Here is a 16,295-nt window from a genome sequence, read left to right as displayed (position 1 = left end):
ATGAGAATATTTTAGATAGTTGTTATTAGAATTTTTTTTATATACAAATTATTAAAAATAACATAAATCAATGGGAAAAAGACAGTAAAATACCCTCAAAATTACTAAATAATAAATTAGGGTAGGTAAATTTCAAAATTCCAATTCAGACCCCAAGTACCATTTTGGAATTTTCAAATCTTGTAAAATGACAACATTGTCCTTACTGTCGGTGACTACTTCAATATAGCTATTCACTACTCTATTTTAACTATTAATAACTTTTGTTTTCAAAGTTTCAATGGATATTTTTATATAGCTATTGGCTACACAAGAGTAGTAAATCGCATTACTGGAGTAGTCAATAGTTTAGCAAGAGTAGTCATCAGAATTTAAAAATAAATGTACTCAATAGCTAAAAAAAAGTAGTCAATACATAAGCAAGAGTAGTCATCAAAATTTAAAAATAAATGTAGTCAATAGCTAAAAAAGAGCAGTCAATACATAAGAAAGAGTAGTCATTGGAGCTCCCCTGACCAGTCACTGGAGTTCCGGTAACGTGTCATCAAAGTTCAAAAATAAATGTAGTCAATAACTAAAAAAGAGTAGTCAATATATAAGAAAAATTAGTCATTGGAACTCCGACAACCAATCACCGGAACTCTGGTAACCGGTCGCTGGAGCTCCGGTGGTTGGTCGCAAGCAGGGTCGTCGGTGTCAGAGCTTCGGCGGCCGGAATTGCTGATGTGGCAGTATTTAAAAAAAAGTAAAGGGCATTTGTGTAATTTTACAACATTTAAAAAATCCAATAGTACCTGGGGTCTAAATTGGGATTTTGAAATTTATCTACCCTTTTTTTTCATTTAGTAATTTTGAAGGTATTTTAGTATCTTTTTCCCTAAATTAATATGATAATTAGATAAAAATATATTTTATTTTATATTTTTGTTTAAAATAATAAATGATATATGAAAAAAATTAATTAATATTACCTTTGATCCTTAGTATGAGACCTAATCGGATATTTATATTGATTTTGAATATAAGACACCAATTTATCTTGTCTCACACATTTATCCATTTTTTTAAAGTAGTCCCGTGCAAATTTGCACATGTTAAATGTTCTATCAAATAGTAGTCTCAATACACATCATTAACAAGTATCTAAGAGAATGCAACACCTATTTATTATAAATAAATAATTTAATTAATTTTTTAATACTGATAAATTAGTTGTTTAGCTCTTATATTAAGGATCGAACCCAAAGCAAGGTTTTATATCTTCAAAAGCAAAAAAAAAATTACTTCATGAAAAACCATGGTTTTATACCCACAACCATGGTTTTCAAATCAAAAGTAATTTCGCAAAAAATTAAGATACTTATTACTCTTATTCAAACCATGGTTTTAAATTTAAAATTGATTTTGAGAAAAAATATGGTGTTTAGATAATTTTTTTCCTCAAAATTATGGTTTAAAGAAATATCTAAACACCCCTGAAATAAATTTCACGGCGTTCAGTGGAAATGGTTTTAAAAATCATTTTAGGGCCCGTTTGGTACCTGGAATTGATTTTGAAGGAAATAGAAATGGATATGGATATTGAAATGGAAATGGATATGGATATGGAAATGGGGCTTAAAAATATGTTTGGTATACACATGGAATTTTCAAAGAAAAATACCAAAATGCCCTCCTCTAAAGACTCATTCTCTCCGACCGAAAAGTTAAATCAACCCAGCTTCACACAAAACTTCATCGCAACCCAGAGACCACAGTCTTCTTCTTCATCGCCATTTCAGATACTAGTCACGAATCTGGAAAAATCAATTGAGAAACAAACCCAACAATACGGGTACAGACATCTATTAGCAAATTTTCAAAGGTCATATGAATCAGATAGATCATCTAAGTCTGCAATTTTATTTACAAAAATTGAATAAAACATTAAGAGGAATCAAACCCAGCAATCAATGCAAAAATAAAAGCATAAATCAACATGAAAAATAAATCTGAAAAATCAAAAGGCAAAAGGGATTTTTTTCCCCTTTTGGCAAGAGTCCTTGCTAGCCAAAAACCACACACGATGGAGGTGACATCGGAGACAAGGATGATGGTGTAATGCGCGACCCATCTAGCAACTTCAAGCTGGGGATTGAAGAAATTAGAATCGAACACCAATATGCACCCATAATCAATTGTAACTCATAGAATTGTGAGGAACCCAAATGGAATCGTGACTTAGATCTGAGAAACCCAGAAGAAATAGTGAACTCACAATCAAGGATGAGCAATCAGAGAAGATCTACAGTTCTCCGTCATTAAGGAGAAGGGTGGGAGGTCGTCATTGCTGTCATCCTCACCATTGCCTCCCTGCTGCCCTCGCCGCCACCTCTACCTTCTTCACCCTTTGGCATTTTCAAAGATCTAAAGAAGTCGAAGACAGACAGAGCGGAAGAAGTCAAAGACGAAGTAGAGTGATCTGGATCTATAGAGGAGATGGTGGGGGCTTCGTCAGTGATGGGGTCTGAAGTTTGAGGGGCATAAGCTTGCTAGCGGTAGGGGGAGGAGATCGCCGGCAGCAGGATCAGAAGCTTGAGGGGGTAGTAGTTCGCGTGAAGCGTGGAGGGGCAAAAATGAATAATGTTACATGGAATTGGAAATCTTCGGGTTTTTTGATGGAAGCCAATTCCAGTAGTTTGGCTTCCATGTGGAGCCCAATTCCATGTGCGCTTAGCGTACCAAACATCCAATATGATGGAATTCATTTCCATTTCCATTTCTAACCCCCTCAATTCCAGCATACCAAACGGGGCATTAGGCATTGTTTGCTTGGAAGGTTTTTGAAGAGAGGAAAGGAAATGGGAAAGGAGGAGAAATTGTGTTTAGTTTAAAAAATGGAGCGAAGGAGAAGGAAAAAATTTTGTCATTTAGTGCTCCCTACCCTTCTTTTGCTCCCCTCTAAAATTGGGATTTTTTTGGAGGGGAAAGAGATATTATATTTTATGTTGACTAAATTACCCATGTTAATTTTTTAATATTTCAAGTTTATCCTTTTTAGTAAGAACTTTTTTTAACTCTTTGCTTTTTTTTACTCTTTTTTTCTTTTCAGCCCCTACTATTCTTCTATTGATTTTTTTTACTCCTCAAAGATTCTTTTTTTTTTCCTGCATATTTTCTTACTCTGATTTCATCATTTCTCACGTTCTCTACCATTAATCTCCCATATCTTTTCCTCTTGTCTGATCCTTCATCTCATTAATCTCAATTTTATTTTTTTCCACAAAACTCTATTTATTATCTAATTAAGTATGTGAGGTTACGCACATCATGTAATTAAGGATGGAATAATTCAAAATTTGGAGCATAAATTTATTTATAATTTATATAATATGCTAAAGATTATAATTTTTTATTGACATTTATTTTGACATATGATTATTTATAATCTATTTGTTATGTCTCAAGGTATCTAGTTTTTTTTTTATTCACAAATTAGAAAATAATAATTATGATATAAATATCATAATAAAATAATAAAGAAATCTAAATAAAGAGGTAAAGACATATTTGTCAACTTATAATTAGCTCTCCTTCCTTCTCCTCCTAAACCAAACAAGACATCTCACCTCCCTTCTCTTTCCCTCCAACCAAACAAAACTTGTACCCTCCCCTCCCCTCCCCTGAACCAAACAAAGCCTTAGGTGAGGGCTGGTTTCGTTCAAGGAAAATTTGGGCTCGGGAAAGGAAAATCCAAATTTTTCATTGGTGGCGTTGGTTTGGTTAGAGTGGGAACGAAACAAAAGATGCAGCCTAAAATTGTAAATAAAAAAAACAAGAGTGGAGGTTGACATAGACGATATTGTTGTGTATGGAGAAGGCTCGAGAGGATGAATATTGTTGTGAAAATATTGAGAGCAGGAGCTAGCTTTGTTGATAGGTTTGTAATTATCCTCTACTCGTATTTTGTTTTTCATTTGCGATCTTTTTCTTTTCTTGCTTTGTCTATTACTTTTGTTATGTGGGAGTTAATAGAAGGAATGAAAACACTTTGAATGAATTTAAACTGGGGTTTTTTTGTGTGAATTAATAAACATGTGTTGAAGATGGAAGGTAATGAACATTTTGCAAATCATGGACTAAGAGTACGAAGATATGTGTCTGGAAGTCATGGTTGGCTGCTCAGCAATGGTTATGGGTGTGAGAAAGCTCTTAATTATAATGATCGTTAGTGTAGCAGCAACTATGAGCGGGTTGTTAGGGAAGTTGCCATGCTTATTTGTGAGCAAGTTGTCATGTTCCTGCACATTTTTGGTGATTGCAAAAGGGTTCCACTATTGTAATAAATATATGTGTATATGTATATAAATCATAACCTATTTAGCTGGTTTAGGTTTGTTCCATTTGTGTCCAATTTCAAGTTGTGAATTTACTCTGTTCATATATGAAAAAACAGAGCAAAACAAAGTTAGTGTTGTGCCTATGTGAATTCAAGTTTTGTATGCAAGGTTACAATGTATGGCAATGAAGTCTGAGTTTTTATGAGGAATCTCGAATTTGTGATCATGGTTATGACTTATGGCAGTGAATTCAGACTTAGTAAAGAATCTGCTTAAAATAATAAACTTTTAAAAATGAAATAACTTCCCAGGAAAGGATTTTTTTTTTTTTAACTTTGAGTACACAAGAAGATAGAAACCAAACTATAGTTTCAGAAGTGATTTTACGGTATACGAATTAAATATGTGGAGGAGGTTATCTCAATTTGCAGAAAAATATTTTTCAAAAGCACTTCTCATGCCATCCAAACACCTAAGTTTGGAATTTTGAGTGAATTTATCTTTTAATTTCTTCTATGATTTTTAACTTACATTTTATATACTATTTTCAAAAAATAACTTGACTTCATGCGAATTTATATTTGTGCATATCAATTCCTAAACAAAATTAGAATGTATAATCTTTGTATAACATTTATATTTTTCTCATGCTGGACTTGAATATTTTGATATCTTCAATACATTTTATTTATTTATTTCTATTAATTTTTATCTATAGTGATTGTTACATTTTTATTGTATATTAATATTTATTTATTTAAATTATAACTTATTGAACTTTTTCATAATATTATTATTATTCTGTAAAGTTAAAAAATATTTTTTATTTATATCATTTTTTATTTAAAAAAACCATTTCTTTATTTGACAATGACATATTTTTTTTATTAAGGGTAATATCATAAAATAGTACTACCTCCGGTCCTTAATATAAGACCCTGTTTGACTTTTATTTTGGTCCTAAATATAAGACATCAATCTACTTTATCTATCATATTTACTCAATTTTTTCCAAATAATCCTTCTAATAATTATAGGTCTAGTTAATATAATTGATTAGTAAGGATATTTTAGGAAAGACAACACTTATTTAGGACAAATAACTAACTTAACTTATTTTTTTAATCTCCTCAAATTAGTCAATTGGCTCTTATAATTAGGACCGGAGGTAGTATAATTTTTGAACCTACTTTCATCTAATCAAACATAAACTTTTCATTGAAACCATTTTCAATTTTAATGTCAATCAAACACTTACTTGGCTAGAAATTTTCCACTATCTTTCTTTTAGTTCTTTTCCATTTATTTCTATTCCAATGAATTCTATGAACCAAATCGGCCCCAAAACATGTGAGGATAGTTTTTTCTCGATTTACCTAAAAATACTTTTTAAAACCGATTCGGAGTATCTCATCTTTCCTTCCCATCTTCTTTCCTCTTTTTCTTTTTCAAACCATTAGATTAACATATTTCAACAGTTTAAATTTTAATTTTCTATAAACTATTTATAAAAAGATTTTCAAAACATTTAATACATTTGAAAGGAATTAGAATTAAATTTTAATATAGTTTGTAATTTATTATTTACTTATTATCATAATTTAATATTTTAATAATAGTTTTACATTAAAATATTGATCTTAGGGGTAAAAAAGGAAGAGGATGGGAGAGGTTCCGAAATTTTTTTGAAACACCCCCCAAAAGTGATTAAGGGCTTGTTAGGTCTTGTTAGGTCTGATTAAAAAGCAGGGAAGGAATGGATATTTAATCAACCCTTGTTTGATTTATCCTTACATATTAGTTTATATTTATATTTATATATTACACAAATTAATATATATTAATCAAAACCTTCAGGGCAAAATTAGACTTTAACCCTATGATTGGTATGAGGAAAATAAAAGGGAAGGAAAGAGAGGAAAAATTTAATAAGCTTAATTTTAAAATTGAAGAAATGGGATTAAAATTTTTAATTAATTTTTATTACTCTTTTATCTTAGAACTTTTCTCTTTTAAATTTTTAAAACCCCACTTTTCTGATTTTTTTTAAATCAAGTTCGTTATTATCTCTCCCATTCCCTCCTCACCATTTTCCTAATACCAAACAAACTATAACTCTACATATATTTTGATTTATTTTTTGTTATTCAATTATATTGTTTTGTTTAATTACCATGCATAACAAATTATCATTTATGAGGTTTACAATTTATCTCTTTACTATAACCCTTAATTCTATTTTTGCTGCTGGCTTTGATTTATTCTAATGATAATATAATACTTTTAAATTTTAAATTATTATATCGGGAAGAAGTTATATTTAGTGAATATAATATATTTAACTTAGAAATCATATTAATGTGAAAATTTTTGAACCAAATAATATTGCATAATTGATTGGATGATATTCTTCCCACAATTAATGTAAATATAGAATGAAAAATAATATTAAAATTCAAATGTTATAAAAAGCTATGTTAAAAATTATGTTTAATTTAAGAGAGTATTAAAAATAAATAACTAAAATTGATTGGGAAGTATAAGAAATATGTAAAGAGAGACAGAAAGACGACATAAACATATAGACAAAAATGTCATATGCTGCATGTGCAAAAGCTACCAGTAGGTTCCAAGAGATTTTTGCAAAAATCAGCTTTTGGCCTATAAATTGACCAAAAGCTTATCCAAACATGTGACAAATTAGTAATGGTGATTGTAAAATAAAATTTAAGAGACTATACAATTGATAGTTATCTATGCAAATTTTAAAACTCCTGATTTAAAAGAAATTACCTGTATATGATTCAAAATTTATAGGATAGTTTGGATGCAATTTAGTTTTTAAAACAGGGTTAATTTTGTTACTGGTCTCTAAAATTGTTTCAAGAACCATAACTAAAATAAAGTTAAAGTTCAAGAACCAAAATCATTAATTTTAAATTTTAAGATTTGTACAAATTTTAAAACTCATGATTCTTTTTTAAATAGATTACTTGCCTATGATCCAAATTTTACATGATAGTTTTGGTGCAATTGAGTTTTTAAAAGGGTTAATATAACGACTGGTCCTTATAGTTTGCCTTCATTTTGTATTTGATCCCTGAAGTTTTCAACGGAGCTTTTGGTTCCTCAAATTTGCTTCGTCCAAAACTGTTAGTCCCTCTAATTTAAAAAGGACTCGGTGCCCGTGTTAACGGTGTTAATGATGCTAATGTGTCTTTAAAACTGTTTAATTCGTTGATGCGACATGCTATGTGGACTTATGACCTGGAAATGTTTTTTTTAAAAAAAAAAACACTTGCTACATGGGTGGGTGACCGAGACCTGAAAATTGTTTTTTTTTTTTTTAAAAAAAGAGGTGAATGTAAAACACACACAGGGCACAAAGGAAAAGGGAACGCTAGTGCACAAGGAGAGATCTCGCTTGAGGTTAAAGGGAAAAAGGAAAAGGGAAACTTGGGCATCGGTGCTAGGCAAAGGGGTAGAAAAGGCAAAGAAGATTTGGGAAATGTATTTTGTTTGTTGCTTGTTTATTTGGGATATGTACGAGTTGTTAGAATTTATGTTTTTCTAATGACGAATGCATTTTCTAAATTTATAATTTCTAGCAAAACTATGGCATAAGAATTTTTTTTGATCAGTTTTCTCTACTATGTATTCAAGAATTGGTCTTCTCAAGCACATATTTGAGAAGCTTCCTACGTTTTGCTAAATTATCTTTCTCTAAACTATTTTTCTTTAATATATATTCGAGAACTTGTCTTTTTGAATACATATTCAAGAAGTGGTCTTTCATCTTCTCGAGTACATATTTGGGCTGCTCCTTATGTTTTGTTCAATTACCTTTTTCTAAACTGCTTTTCTTTGATATATATTCGAGAACTAGTTTTCTCGAATATATATTCAAGAACTGGTAATAATATTCAGCAACACACAGTCAAAACACTTGCTCATAGTCAACGTAGCCAAACTGTCCAATAGGTTGAACATTGCCCTACTTGGAAATACAACGTGACAAAAATTGCGCCTTAAAATACATTTAGGTTGAAATTGCGACAAACGAAAAACCTTAGGGGTTGGAATGCACTTTGACACAATATGAATTTATCAGTTATCAATTTACTAGGAAAATAAGTACTCCCTAGCTGTGAAAATTCTAGATTTATTCCTATTGCAACCAGAGAGCATATGACAACATATTAATGATTAAAAAACATATTCATAAAAACAAGTAACATAAGAACCAACGACTGTAGGACTGCACAAAAAATAGTGATCCAACTTATAAAGGTCAGGATAATCAAAAGGTCCATACAATCACTTCTAATCCCTGTCAAGTTTCCTTATATCCAAGTAACAAAAATGTTACTAAAGTATTACGTCCAAAATATTTTCACTAAAGTATTGCATCTAAAATATTTTCACTAAAATATTATGTCTTAGCTCAAGGCTGATTACTTCCTGAAGGAGTAACATGAATAGACTCTTGTGTGCAAGGAGGTTGACACATAGTTGTTGGATTTCGTTTGATTTGCATCTTGGGACAATGTGTCTTCTTTGGAGGTTGCTTCTTACCACCATCGCTTATGGATGGTTCCTTGCACGACCTTCTATTGTATCCATGTTTCCTACAATTAGAATATTTAAGGGTTGTATTTTGGCGCCTCTCCTTCTTAGTACCAGTTGTGTTCTCATCTGCCCCTTTTTTTGTTTTTTCGTTGGTCTCCCAAGACGCTTATGATATATTGGAGGCTCAATTGATTCACCATCTACTTTCGCCTACATGTTCTCACCATTGATAGGCTCAATTACGAGAGAGTAACAAGCAACAAAAGATTGCAAACTCAAGTATTTATCCATATAATCGGTTGGATCTTCTCTCTTGGCATATATGCAAGCAATAGCGTGCCTGTAACACAAGACACGTAACATTCAGCCATATTTATTAGAAAGGAATGATATTTTATTTTGAATAAAAAGTAACACACGTCACATTAATTATATTTACTTGGTGGCAAGATGATTAATATATATAAATTGTACGTGGCTTTTTTGTTTTACATTGAATATATAAGGAATAAGTCATGGTTGTAAATGACATTAGCTTTTATAAATTAAACATATGGAAAAGAAGTTACCTGCATGGAATTCCATTCAACTGCCACCAATAATAAGAGCAGTTTCTAGTAGTAAGATCAACCTGAAACTTATGTCTATTTAGTGAGACTTCATATCTATTGTTGCCTGTAACTCTAGCCACCCACTTTGACTTTCTTCAACTTTCTTATCTAGTCTTTTGTGAGGTCATGGGCAAACCATTCCCTTTTCACAGTACTTCTCAACCTTGACACAATTTTTAGCAAATCGAGTCATAAGGTAGGTTTGGATCCAGTCAAGCATGCTTATAATTAGAAGTTCTCTCGCCTCCAACAATCTTTCATTGAATGAATATGTAATATTATTGATGATCATGTAACATTTACAAGCCTTGCAAAAATGAGCCTTGGACCAACAAGTTGGAGGGATTCCCATCAAATGATCATGAGCTCCATTTGACACTATTTTCAACTCATTTATTCATTCCCTCCATTCGGCCTTAATAGTGACTTTCACAGCACGAATGTCTAAATCACGAACTAGGGTTCCTCCTCTATATTTTATCTTGATATTTGCATACAAATGACGCAAACAAAATCGAAGTTCAGCACTTTCAAGTAACTCTTTAAATGCTTGAACAAGCCCCTGCAAGTTATTTAAACAATCAGTTATATAATCACATATTAATATACTTCAAATAAAAGCCTAAACTATACTAAAATACCTTTTGCTAGTCAGATATGAAGACCCATCTTCTTTCTCTCATGCTGCTGATATCATCAAGTAGATTTTGTAAAAACCATATATATGAATCTCTATTCTCTCCCTCAACTACAACTCTTCCAAACGGATCAACAACACTTTTATATGTATTAACAACAACTAATCAGAAAAATTCATTACAATTTTGTTAGATGCATGGACTAACAATACTTTTATATGCATTGACAACAACTAATTAGGAAACTCTATTACAAGGCAAACCAAGTATGTTGCTAACTTGTTAGGATTACTGATAACTCTTCCAAATATGTTAACGACAATTTTATATATATCGACACTAAGTAATCAATAAAATTCATAACAGGCCAAACCAATTGAGAAACTTTGGCAAATTAGTTATCGTCTCATTGTGAGGTGTGTTAACAATGCTTTCAAATTAACTAACAACACGTTTATATAAATGGACTGCACTAACTTATTTTCTATAGTATTCTTCTTTTTATTAATTTATCAAGGGCAAATTTGTCTTTTATCAATATTTGAAAATGCCAAATCAGTACCCTTTCTTGACGTGAGACTTTGCCATTCGCTAATCTTGATTTGGAATTTTATATATTTGAGGATATTTTTTTGTTTTTTTTCCAAAACTATTCCTCTTGCACTGTCGAGTTTGCCAGGGCGGCGAGGGGAAGAGGAGGGAAAATACTGTTACTTGGTGCCTCTTTAGCCCAGCTAGAACTAGTCGCTGTGAATTATTCTTCTTTGGCTGTATGAATCGTTGCATGCGCTCCAGGAGCCGAGCTTCCATCGTTGAAAGCTCGCGTGTTCAGGAAATGGTTGCCATCCAATGGTCATTTATTTTTTAAACCCTAGAATCATAGGTTATAGGGAAATTGACCATACTCTCTGGACATTTTGTAAGGGTGAAGCTAGGGTTTGAACTTGGTTTGATTTTTGCCTTACTTTCACAACGCCAGCATGAGCCCTATTCAGAATTTCGAGCAGCATTCACGTCATCTCGTGGAGCCTGATCCGCGTATGCACTCTATCCTTCACTTTTGCTGCATCGAGCATCGCTTCTGAGTTTCTTTTACTATTTCATTGATGAAAGATGCGTTTTGAAGAAATTTTACAGATACAATATACGTTCTTCCTGCGGAGATTTTGATACTTCACATTTCGTCCAGCTGTGTCCCCCCCCCCCCCCGGGATTTCTAAGTCGAAATGATCTTAGAAACTAGACGCCTGGCACGTCGAGTTAATTTCATGTCTTTGCTCACCACCTTTTTTTTTTTCTTTTTCAAATTTTTGGTTGAAAATAGCAATTCAGGCGAGGCTGCAGATGGTGATGGAAGTTCGGGATAGTCTTGAGATTGCTCACACTGCTGAGTACTTGAATTTTCTTAAATGTTACTTCCGGGCATTCTCGGTTATACTTCTGCAAATTACAAAGCCGCAATTTGTGGACAATCCTGAGCACAAGCTTCGAAATATTGTGGTGGAGATCTTAAATCGTCTTCCGCACAGTGAAGTACTCCGTCCCTTTGTCCAGGACCTTCTGAAGGTAGCTATGCAAGTACTTACTACAGATAATGAAGAGAATGGCTTAATTTGCATCCGTATTATCTTTGACCTTTTGAGGAATTTTAGACCGACTTTAGAAAATGAGGTTCAGCCGTTTCTGGACTTTGTCTGCAAGATTTACCAGAATTTCAAATTGACCGTTGGTCATTTCTTTGAGACTGGGTCGGTGGCTGGGGAAGATGTCAAGCCCATGGAGACTTCACTCTCAGATCAAGGTATAAGCACCACCTCTGCGACTGGTTTGCAGCTTAACCCAAGTACTCGCTCATTCAAGATAGTTACGGAGAGTCCATTGGTGGTGATGTTTCTATTTCAATTGTATAGCCGTCTTGTCCAAGCAAATATTCCTCAATTATTACCATTAATGGTTGCTGCTATATCAGTCCCGGGCCCCGAAAAGGTTCCTCCACATTTAAAAACTCATTTCATTGAGCTTAAGGGTGCACAGGTCAAGGTAAGTAGTTATTTTGAATGTTTCAGTTGTCACAGTAGTAGATTTTTAACCGAGGATATCATCTGAAGTTTTCAGACAATTATGGTGATAATCACACACGCGCACACAATCGACTGTGCTTCACTTAATGTTTCAGCATTTGTATGGATGCCTAGATTTTGGTTCTCAATTTTTTTTTCTTCAACAACATATTGGAACTAAAGCAGGCATGTTGGTCTAGGTTTTTATTGAATTACAGAGACTAATGTTTTAGATAAAAAAAAACTTGAGGACCAAAACCCATGGTTTGAAACTTGAAGGACGAAAACCAAAATGAAAACAAATTTGAGTGATCAAAGGTTATATTAACTTTTTTTTTTTTTGTAAATTATATGTTTTCTTATCCTGATATTCTCCACTGTTCATGCTAATCAGTTCTATTTTTGTCATTGCAGACAGTTTCTTTTCTAACTTACCTGTTGAAAAGTTATGCTGATTATATAAGGCCACATGAAGACAGTATATGTAAAAGCATTGTGAATTTGCTTGTAACATGTTCAGATTCTGTATCGATTAGAAAGGTGACGCAATTATTTCTTATGCATTTTGATAAATGATTTTTCTTTCTTTAGCATAATACCAAAATTGTTGTGTTGCAGGAATTATTGATATCTCTTAAACATGTCCTTGGAACTGATTTTAGGAGGGGTTTATTTCCTCTGATTGATACCTTATTGGAAGAAAGGTAACATTTTGATCTCTTACAAGATGTTGATGCAGAAAATTTTCTGGTTTAGTGTAATTGTCTGTGTCTCGCATGCGCAGTGATCCTAATCTGGATGGTCATAACTCTCTAACTGAAGTAATTAGATGTGGTCACTGTGATACAGGTTTATAACTTGGAAGAGAGAGAAAGGAGGAAGAGGAAGAGAGATAGGAAACTGAGGATGACTGAGAGGAGAGAATTGAGAGGGAATCGAAACTGAGTTCTATTCACATTACCCATGGAAAACAGGATTACAATGCTGGTCTCAGCTATTTTTAGGCTCTAGTTTATAACTGCCTTCCATGGTCAATCCTGTCACATATGATATTACAGTTATACGAGACATTGTCTTGTCAACCCAAAAAAAAAAAAAAAAAGGACGTGGGTTATCTTTGCAGATGCCCATCTCTCAGTTTTGTGGAATAGAGATATAGATGGTTGTTTAATATGATGTACTTGCTTATTTAGCTTTTAACCCAACCCTATCGTGGCATGAAATTTGATAGACACAATGGTAGGAACAAGATTGTGAGGGAGACGGAGAATTGAGCTAAGGTCACATGGAATCTTTGAGTTGTTTTGCTTCGATCAAGGCAGATAAGACTTAATAGCTGCATAACTGTTTTGAACATTTTCTTATTGTTACCTTATTTCTTAGGGTCCTAGTTGGAACTGGGCGGGCATGCTTTGAGACATTGAGGCCTTTAGCTTATAGTCTTCTGGCAGAGATTGTACATCACGTTCGACAAGACCTCTCCTTAGCACAGGTATGTTATACTTCTATTTATTTTAGATTTTACATGGAGTATATATTGCTGATTGTAATCTCTTGTAGGACATTTAGTTCTAGTTTAGCAATGATTAAATTGGATATTTAATTTTTGATGAAAGATTAAAGTCAATATCTTTTCTCCTCAATGGAGTACTTGTGTGACTACTAGGCTTGAAAAATAAACATCTGAATGATCTATAGATTTTGAATTTAGTGCCATTGACTAGTATATTCAATGACTTTATTTCATTATTAAGACTTCTATTATAGTCTAGAAGCTCTAGGGTGTATGAGGATCTGCTTCTGTTGCGTAAAAAGTGATATGAATTCTTGTTACTGGGTTCGTTATGGTTCAAGAATCATGTTGCAAGAATAAGCCCAGCATAAAGATAAGACTTGTCATTCTTCTTAGATAGAGACTAGGGCGTATTGTCTTGTGACCCAAAATATTGTTTTGCTGTATCTTGCTAGGTCAATTTCTAATATGTTCCCAAAGCATATGTGTTAATTGTGGCTGTATCTTGGACCTACCACTGCAATAGTGAATTTGGTTAACTAGTCTCAACCCATGCAAATGCATGAATATGTGAGAAATTTTTCGAAACAATACAAGAGGTGAAAAAATCAAATAAATTGTTTAAAATAAAAAAATCAACATCACATTGTTAGATGGTAAAATGATGATAGTCCTTATTTTATTGTTATATGATATATTGATTGGATTTAATTTTAATAAGAAGTGTTTGGTTTTAAGTTATTGTAATTTTGTTTTGGTTTGCCCATGCGAGGCATGCCATCCATTCGTAGATTTCACACGATCTTTCTTGACTCAAATTTTATATGGCTACAGTTGTCACGGATCATTTACTTGTTCTCAAGTAATATGCATGATGCTTCGCTATCACTAAGCATTCACACCACATGTGCTCGCTTGATGCTGAATTTGGTGCGTAGCTATAATCTATTCTTTACAATTTATTTGACTTTAGTTTTTGCTTTTCCTTTTTAATTTCCTATTTTCTTTATGAAGAGTTATGTGATGATGAGCTCTTTAGTGAAAAGTTGTAAGGAATCATTTGGTTTTATGTGCAATGAAATGCTATGTCTTATGCTTTATATGGTATATGAAAATCAATGCTTTGGACGTGGAAATGGAACTTGTATCAATAAATTAGTGTGTAGAATCACGCTCACTTGGGATGTGAAATTCCATCAAAGTGCATGGATATGACTTCGTTCTGTATATGCGGATTGTTTTCCCTTTTGGTGAGAAAGGGATAGCAGTGGAACTAGGATTTGTGATGGCTGGCATGAACAATGATGTGATTGCTAGATCAATTTGCCAAACTTGCTAGAGTTCATAATATGTGACCTCTAGGCTATGCTTTTCATTAACAAGTGTAAATAAATAGATACAAGCTTTTATGATTTTTGAGAATATCTGAGAATTTGTATACAGAAAGTTGTGTGTTATTCCATAGAATTGAGTGATACATATAGGGAGAGGAGTGATTCAGCATATCGCATGAAATCCTCCAGAATTAATGAGTAGGAAAGAAAAATATTTTGTAATCCCTAAATTAGCGCCTAAGGATATGTTTTTCTAACGGGTAGAAAAACAAAGTACATAACTGTGATTGAATTGAGTCTAGATTAAAGGATGAATAGGCCTTCCCCTAGGGCCTATTTCCGACACTCCCTCTCCAGCTGGAGAATAGATGTTAATCATTCCTAGCTTGCTAGTCAACTTATCAAACTTGTTCTTGATCAGTGGTTTGGTCATCACATCCGCAATCTGTCTTCTAGAGGGAATGTAGGTTAGGTTAATTACTTTGGCTTCAATTTTTTCCTTGATGAAATGGCGGTCAATTTCAACATGTTTTGTTCGGTCATGCTGGACAGGATTGTTTGCAATCTTGAGTGCAGCCATATTATCACACCACATTTTAATTGATGCATTTATTTCTATGCCGAGTTCTCTTAACATGTGTACTACCCATATCCCTCAACAAATGCCAAGAGCCGAAGCTCTATATTCAGATTCAGCTGAGCTTCTTGATACAATTGGTTGCTTCTTACTCCCCCATGTTACAAGATTTCCCCACACAAATGTACAGTACCCAGTGGTAGAACGTCGGTCAACGTCGGTCATGGATAGCTCCTGACCCTGCCCAATTAGCATCCGTGTAGACTTCTATATCTTTCTCTCCCTCTATGCTTGGGTTTCTTTTGGTGCCATTTGTGTAGATCTCTACATTTTGCTGTCCACTTTTAGCAAAAAATAGACCTTTAGTAGTAGTTTTTAGGTACCTGAGAATTCTATGTACCGCTTCCATGTGTTCTTTTTGGGGGTTGCTTGCAAACTGACTTACCACCCCTACTGCAAATGAAATGTCTGGCCTGGTATGAGACAAATAAATTAGCTTCCCTACTAGTCGCTCGTACTGTTCTTTATTAATTGATTTTCTATCAGGTTTCACTTCCAAGTTACAATTGAGCTCCATTGGGGTTGCAGCAGGTCTGGCTCCCAACATGCCTGTTTCTTTTAGTAGATCCAAGGTGTACTTCCTTTGGGTTATGCAAATGCCTTTTGGAGATCTA

At 33.3% G+C, this 16,295-nt stretch overlaps 1 protein-coding gene across 2 annotated transcripts in view; it reads left to right on the top strand.

Annotated features, from left to right (window-relative positions):
• The window catches only part of LOC114752237 (transformation/transcription domain-associated protein), a 66,257-nt gene that overhangs the window by 1,855 nt on the left and 48,107 nt on the right, over positions 1-16,295 (top strand). Inside the window, exons 2-7 of one of the 2 annotated variants that reach the window (XM_028940961.1) lie at positions 11,123-11,175; positions 11,462-12,177; positions 12,612-12,737; positions 12,816-12,901; positions 13,581-13,689; positions 14,545-14,640. In XM_028940961.1, coding sequence (XP_028796794.1) covers positions 11,482-12,177; positions 12,612-12,737; positions 12,816-12,901; positions 13,581-13,689; positions 14,545-14,640 — 1,113 coding nt within the window. In that variant the 5' untranslated portion in view covers positions 11,123-11,175; positions 11,462-11,481. Of the gene's footprint in view, positions 1-10,849; positions 11,176-11,461; positions 12,178-12,611; positions 12,738-12,815; positions 12,902-13,580; positions 13,690-14,544; positions 14,641-16,295 lie in introns of those variants that run through there. The other variant, XM_028940960.1, reaches the window with a different exon arrangement.

This window comes from Neltuma alba, unplaced genomic scaffold, assembly GCF_004799145.2.
Source record: "Neltuma alba isolate B1F8T4 unplaced genomic scaffold, ASM479914v2 tig00007294_pilon, whole genome shotgun sequence".
In the NCBI taxonomy this organism is placed as follows: Eukaryota; Viridiplantae; Streptophyta; class Magnoliopsida; order Fabales; family Fabaceae; genus Neltuma; species Neltuma alba.
This window is presented reverse-complemented; position numbering and strand designations above follow the sequence as displayed.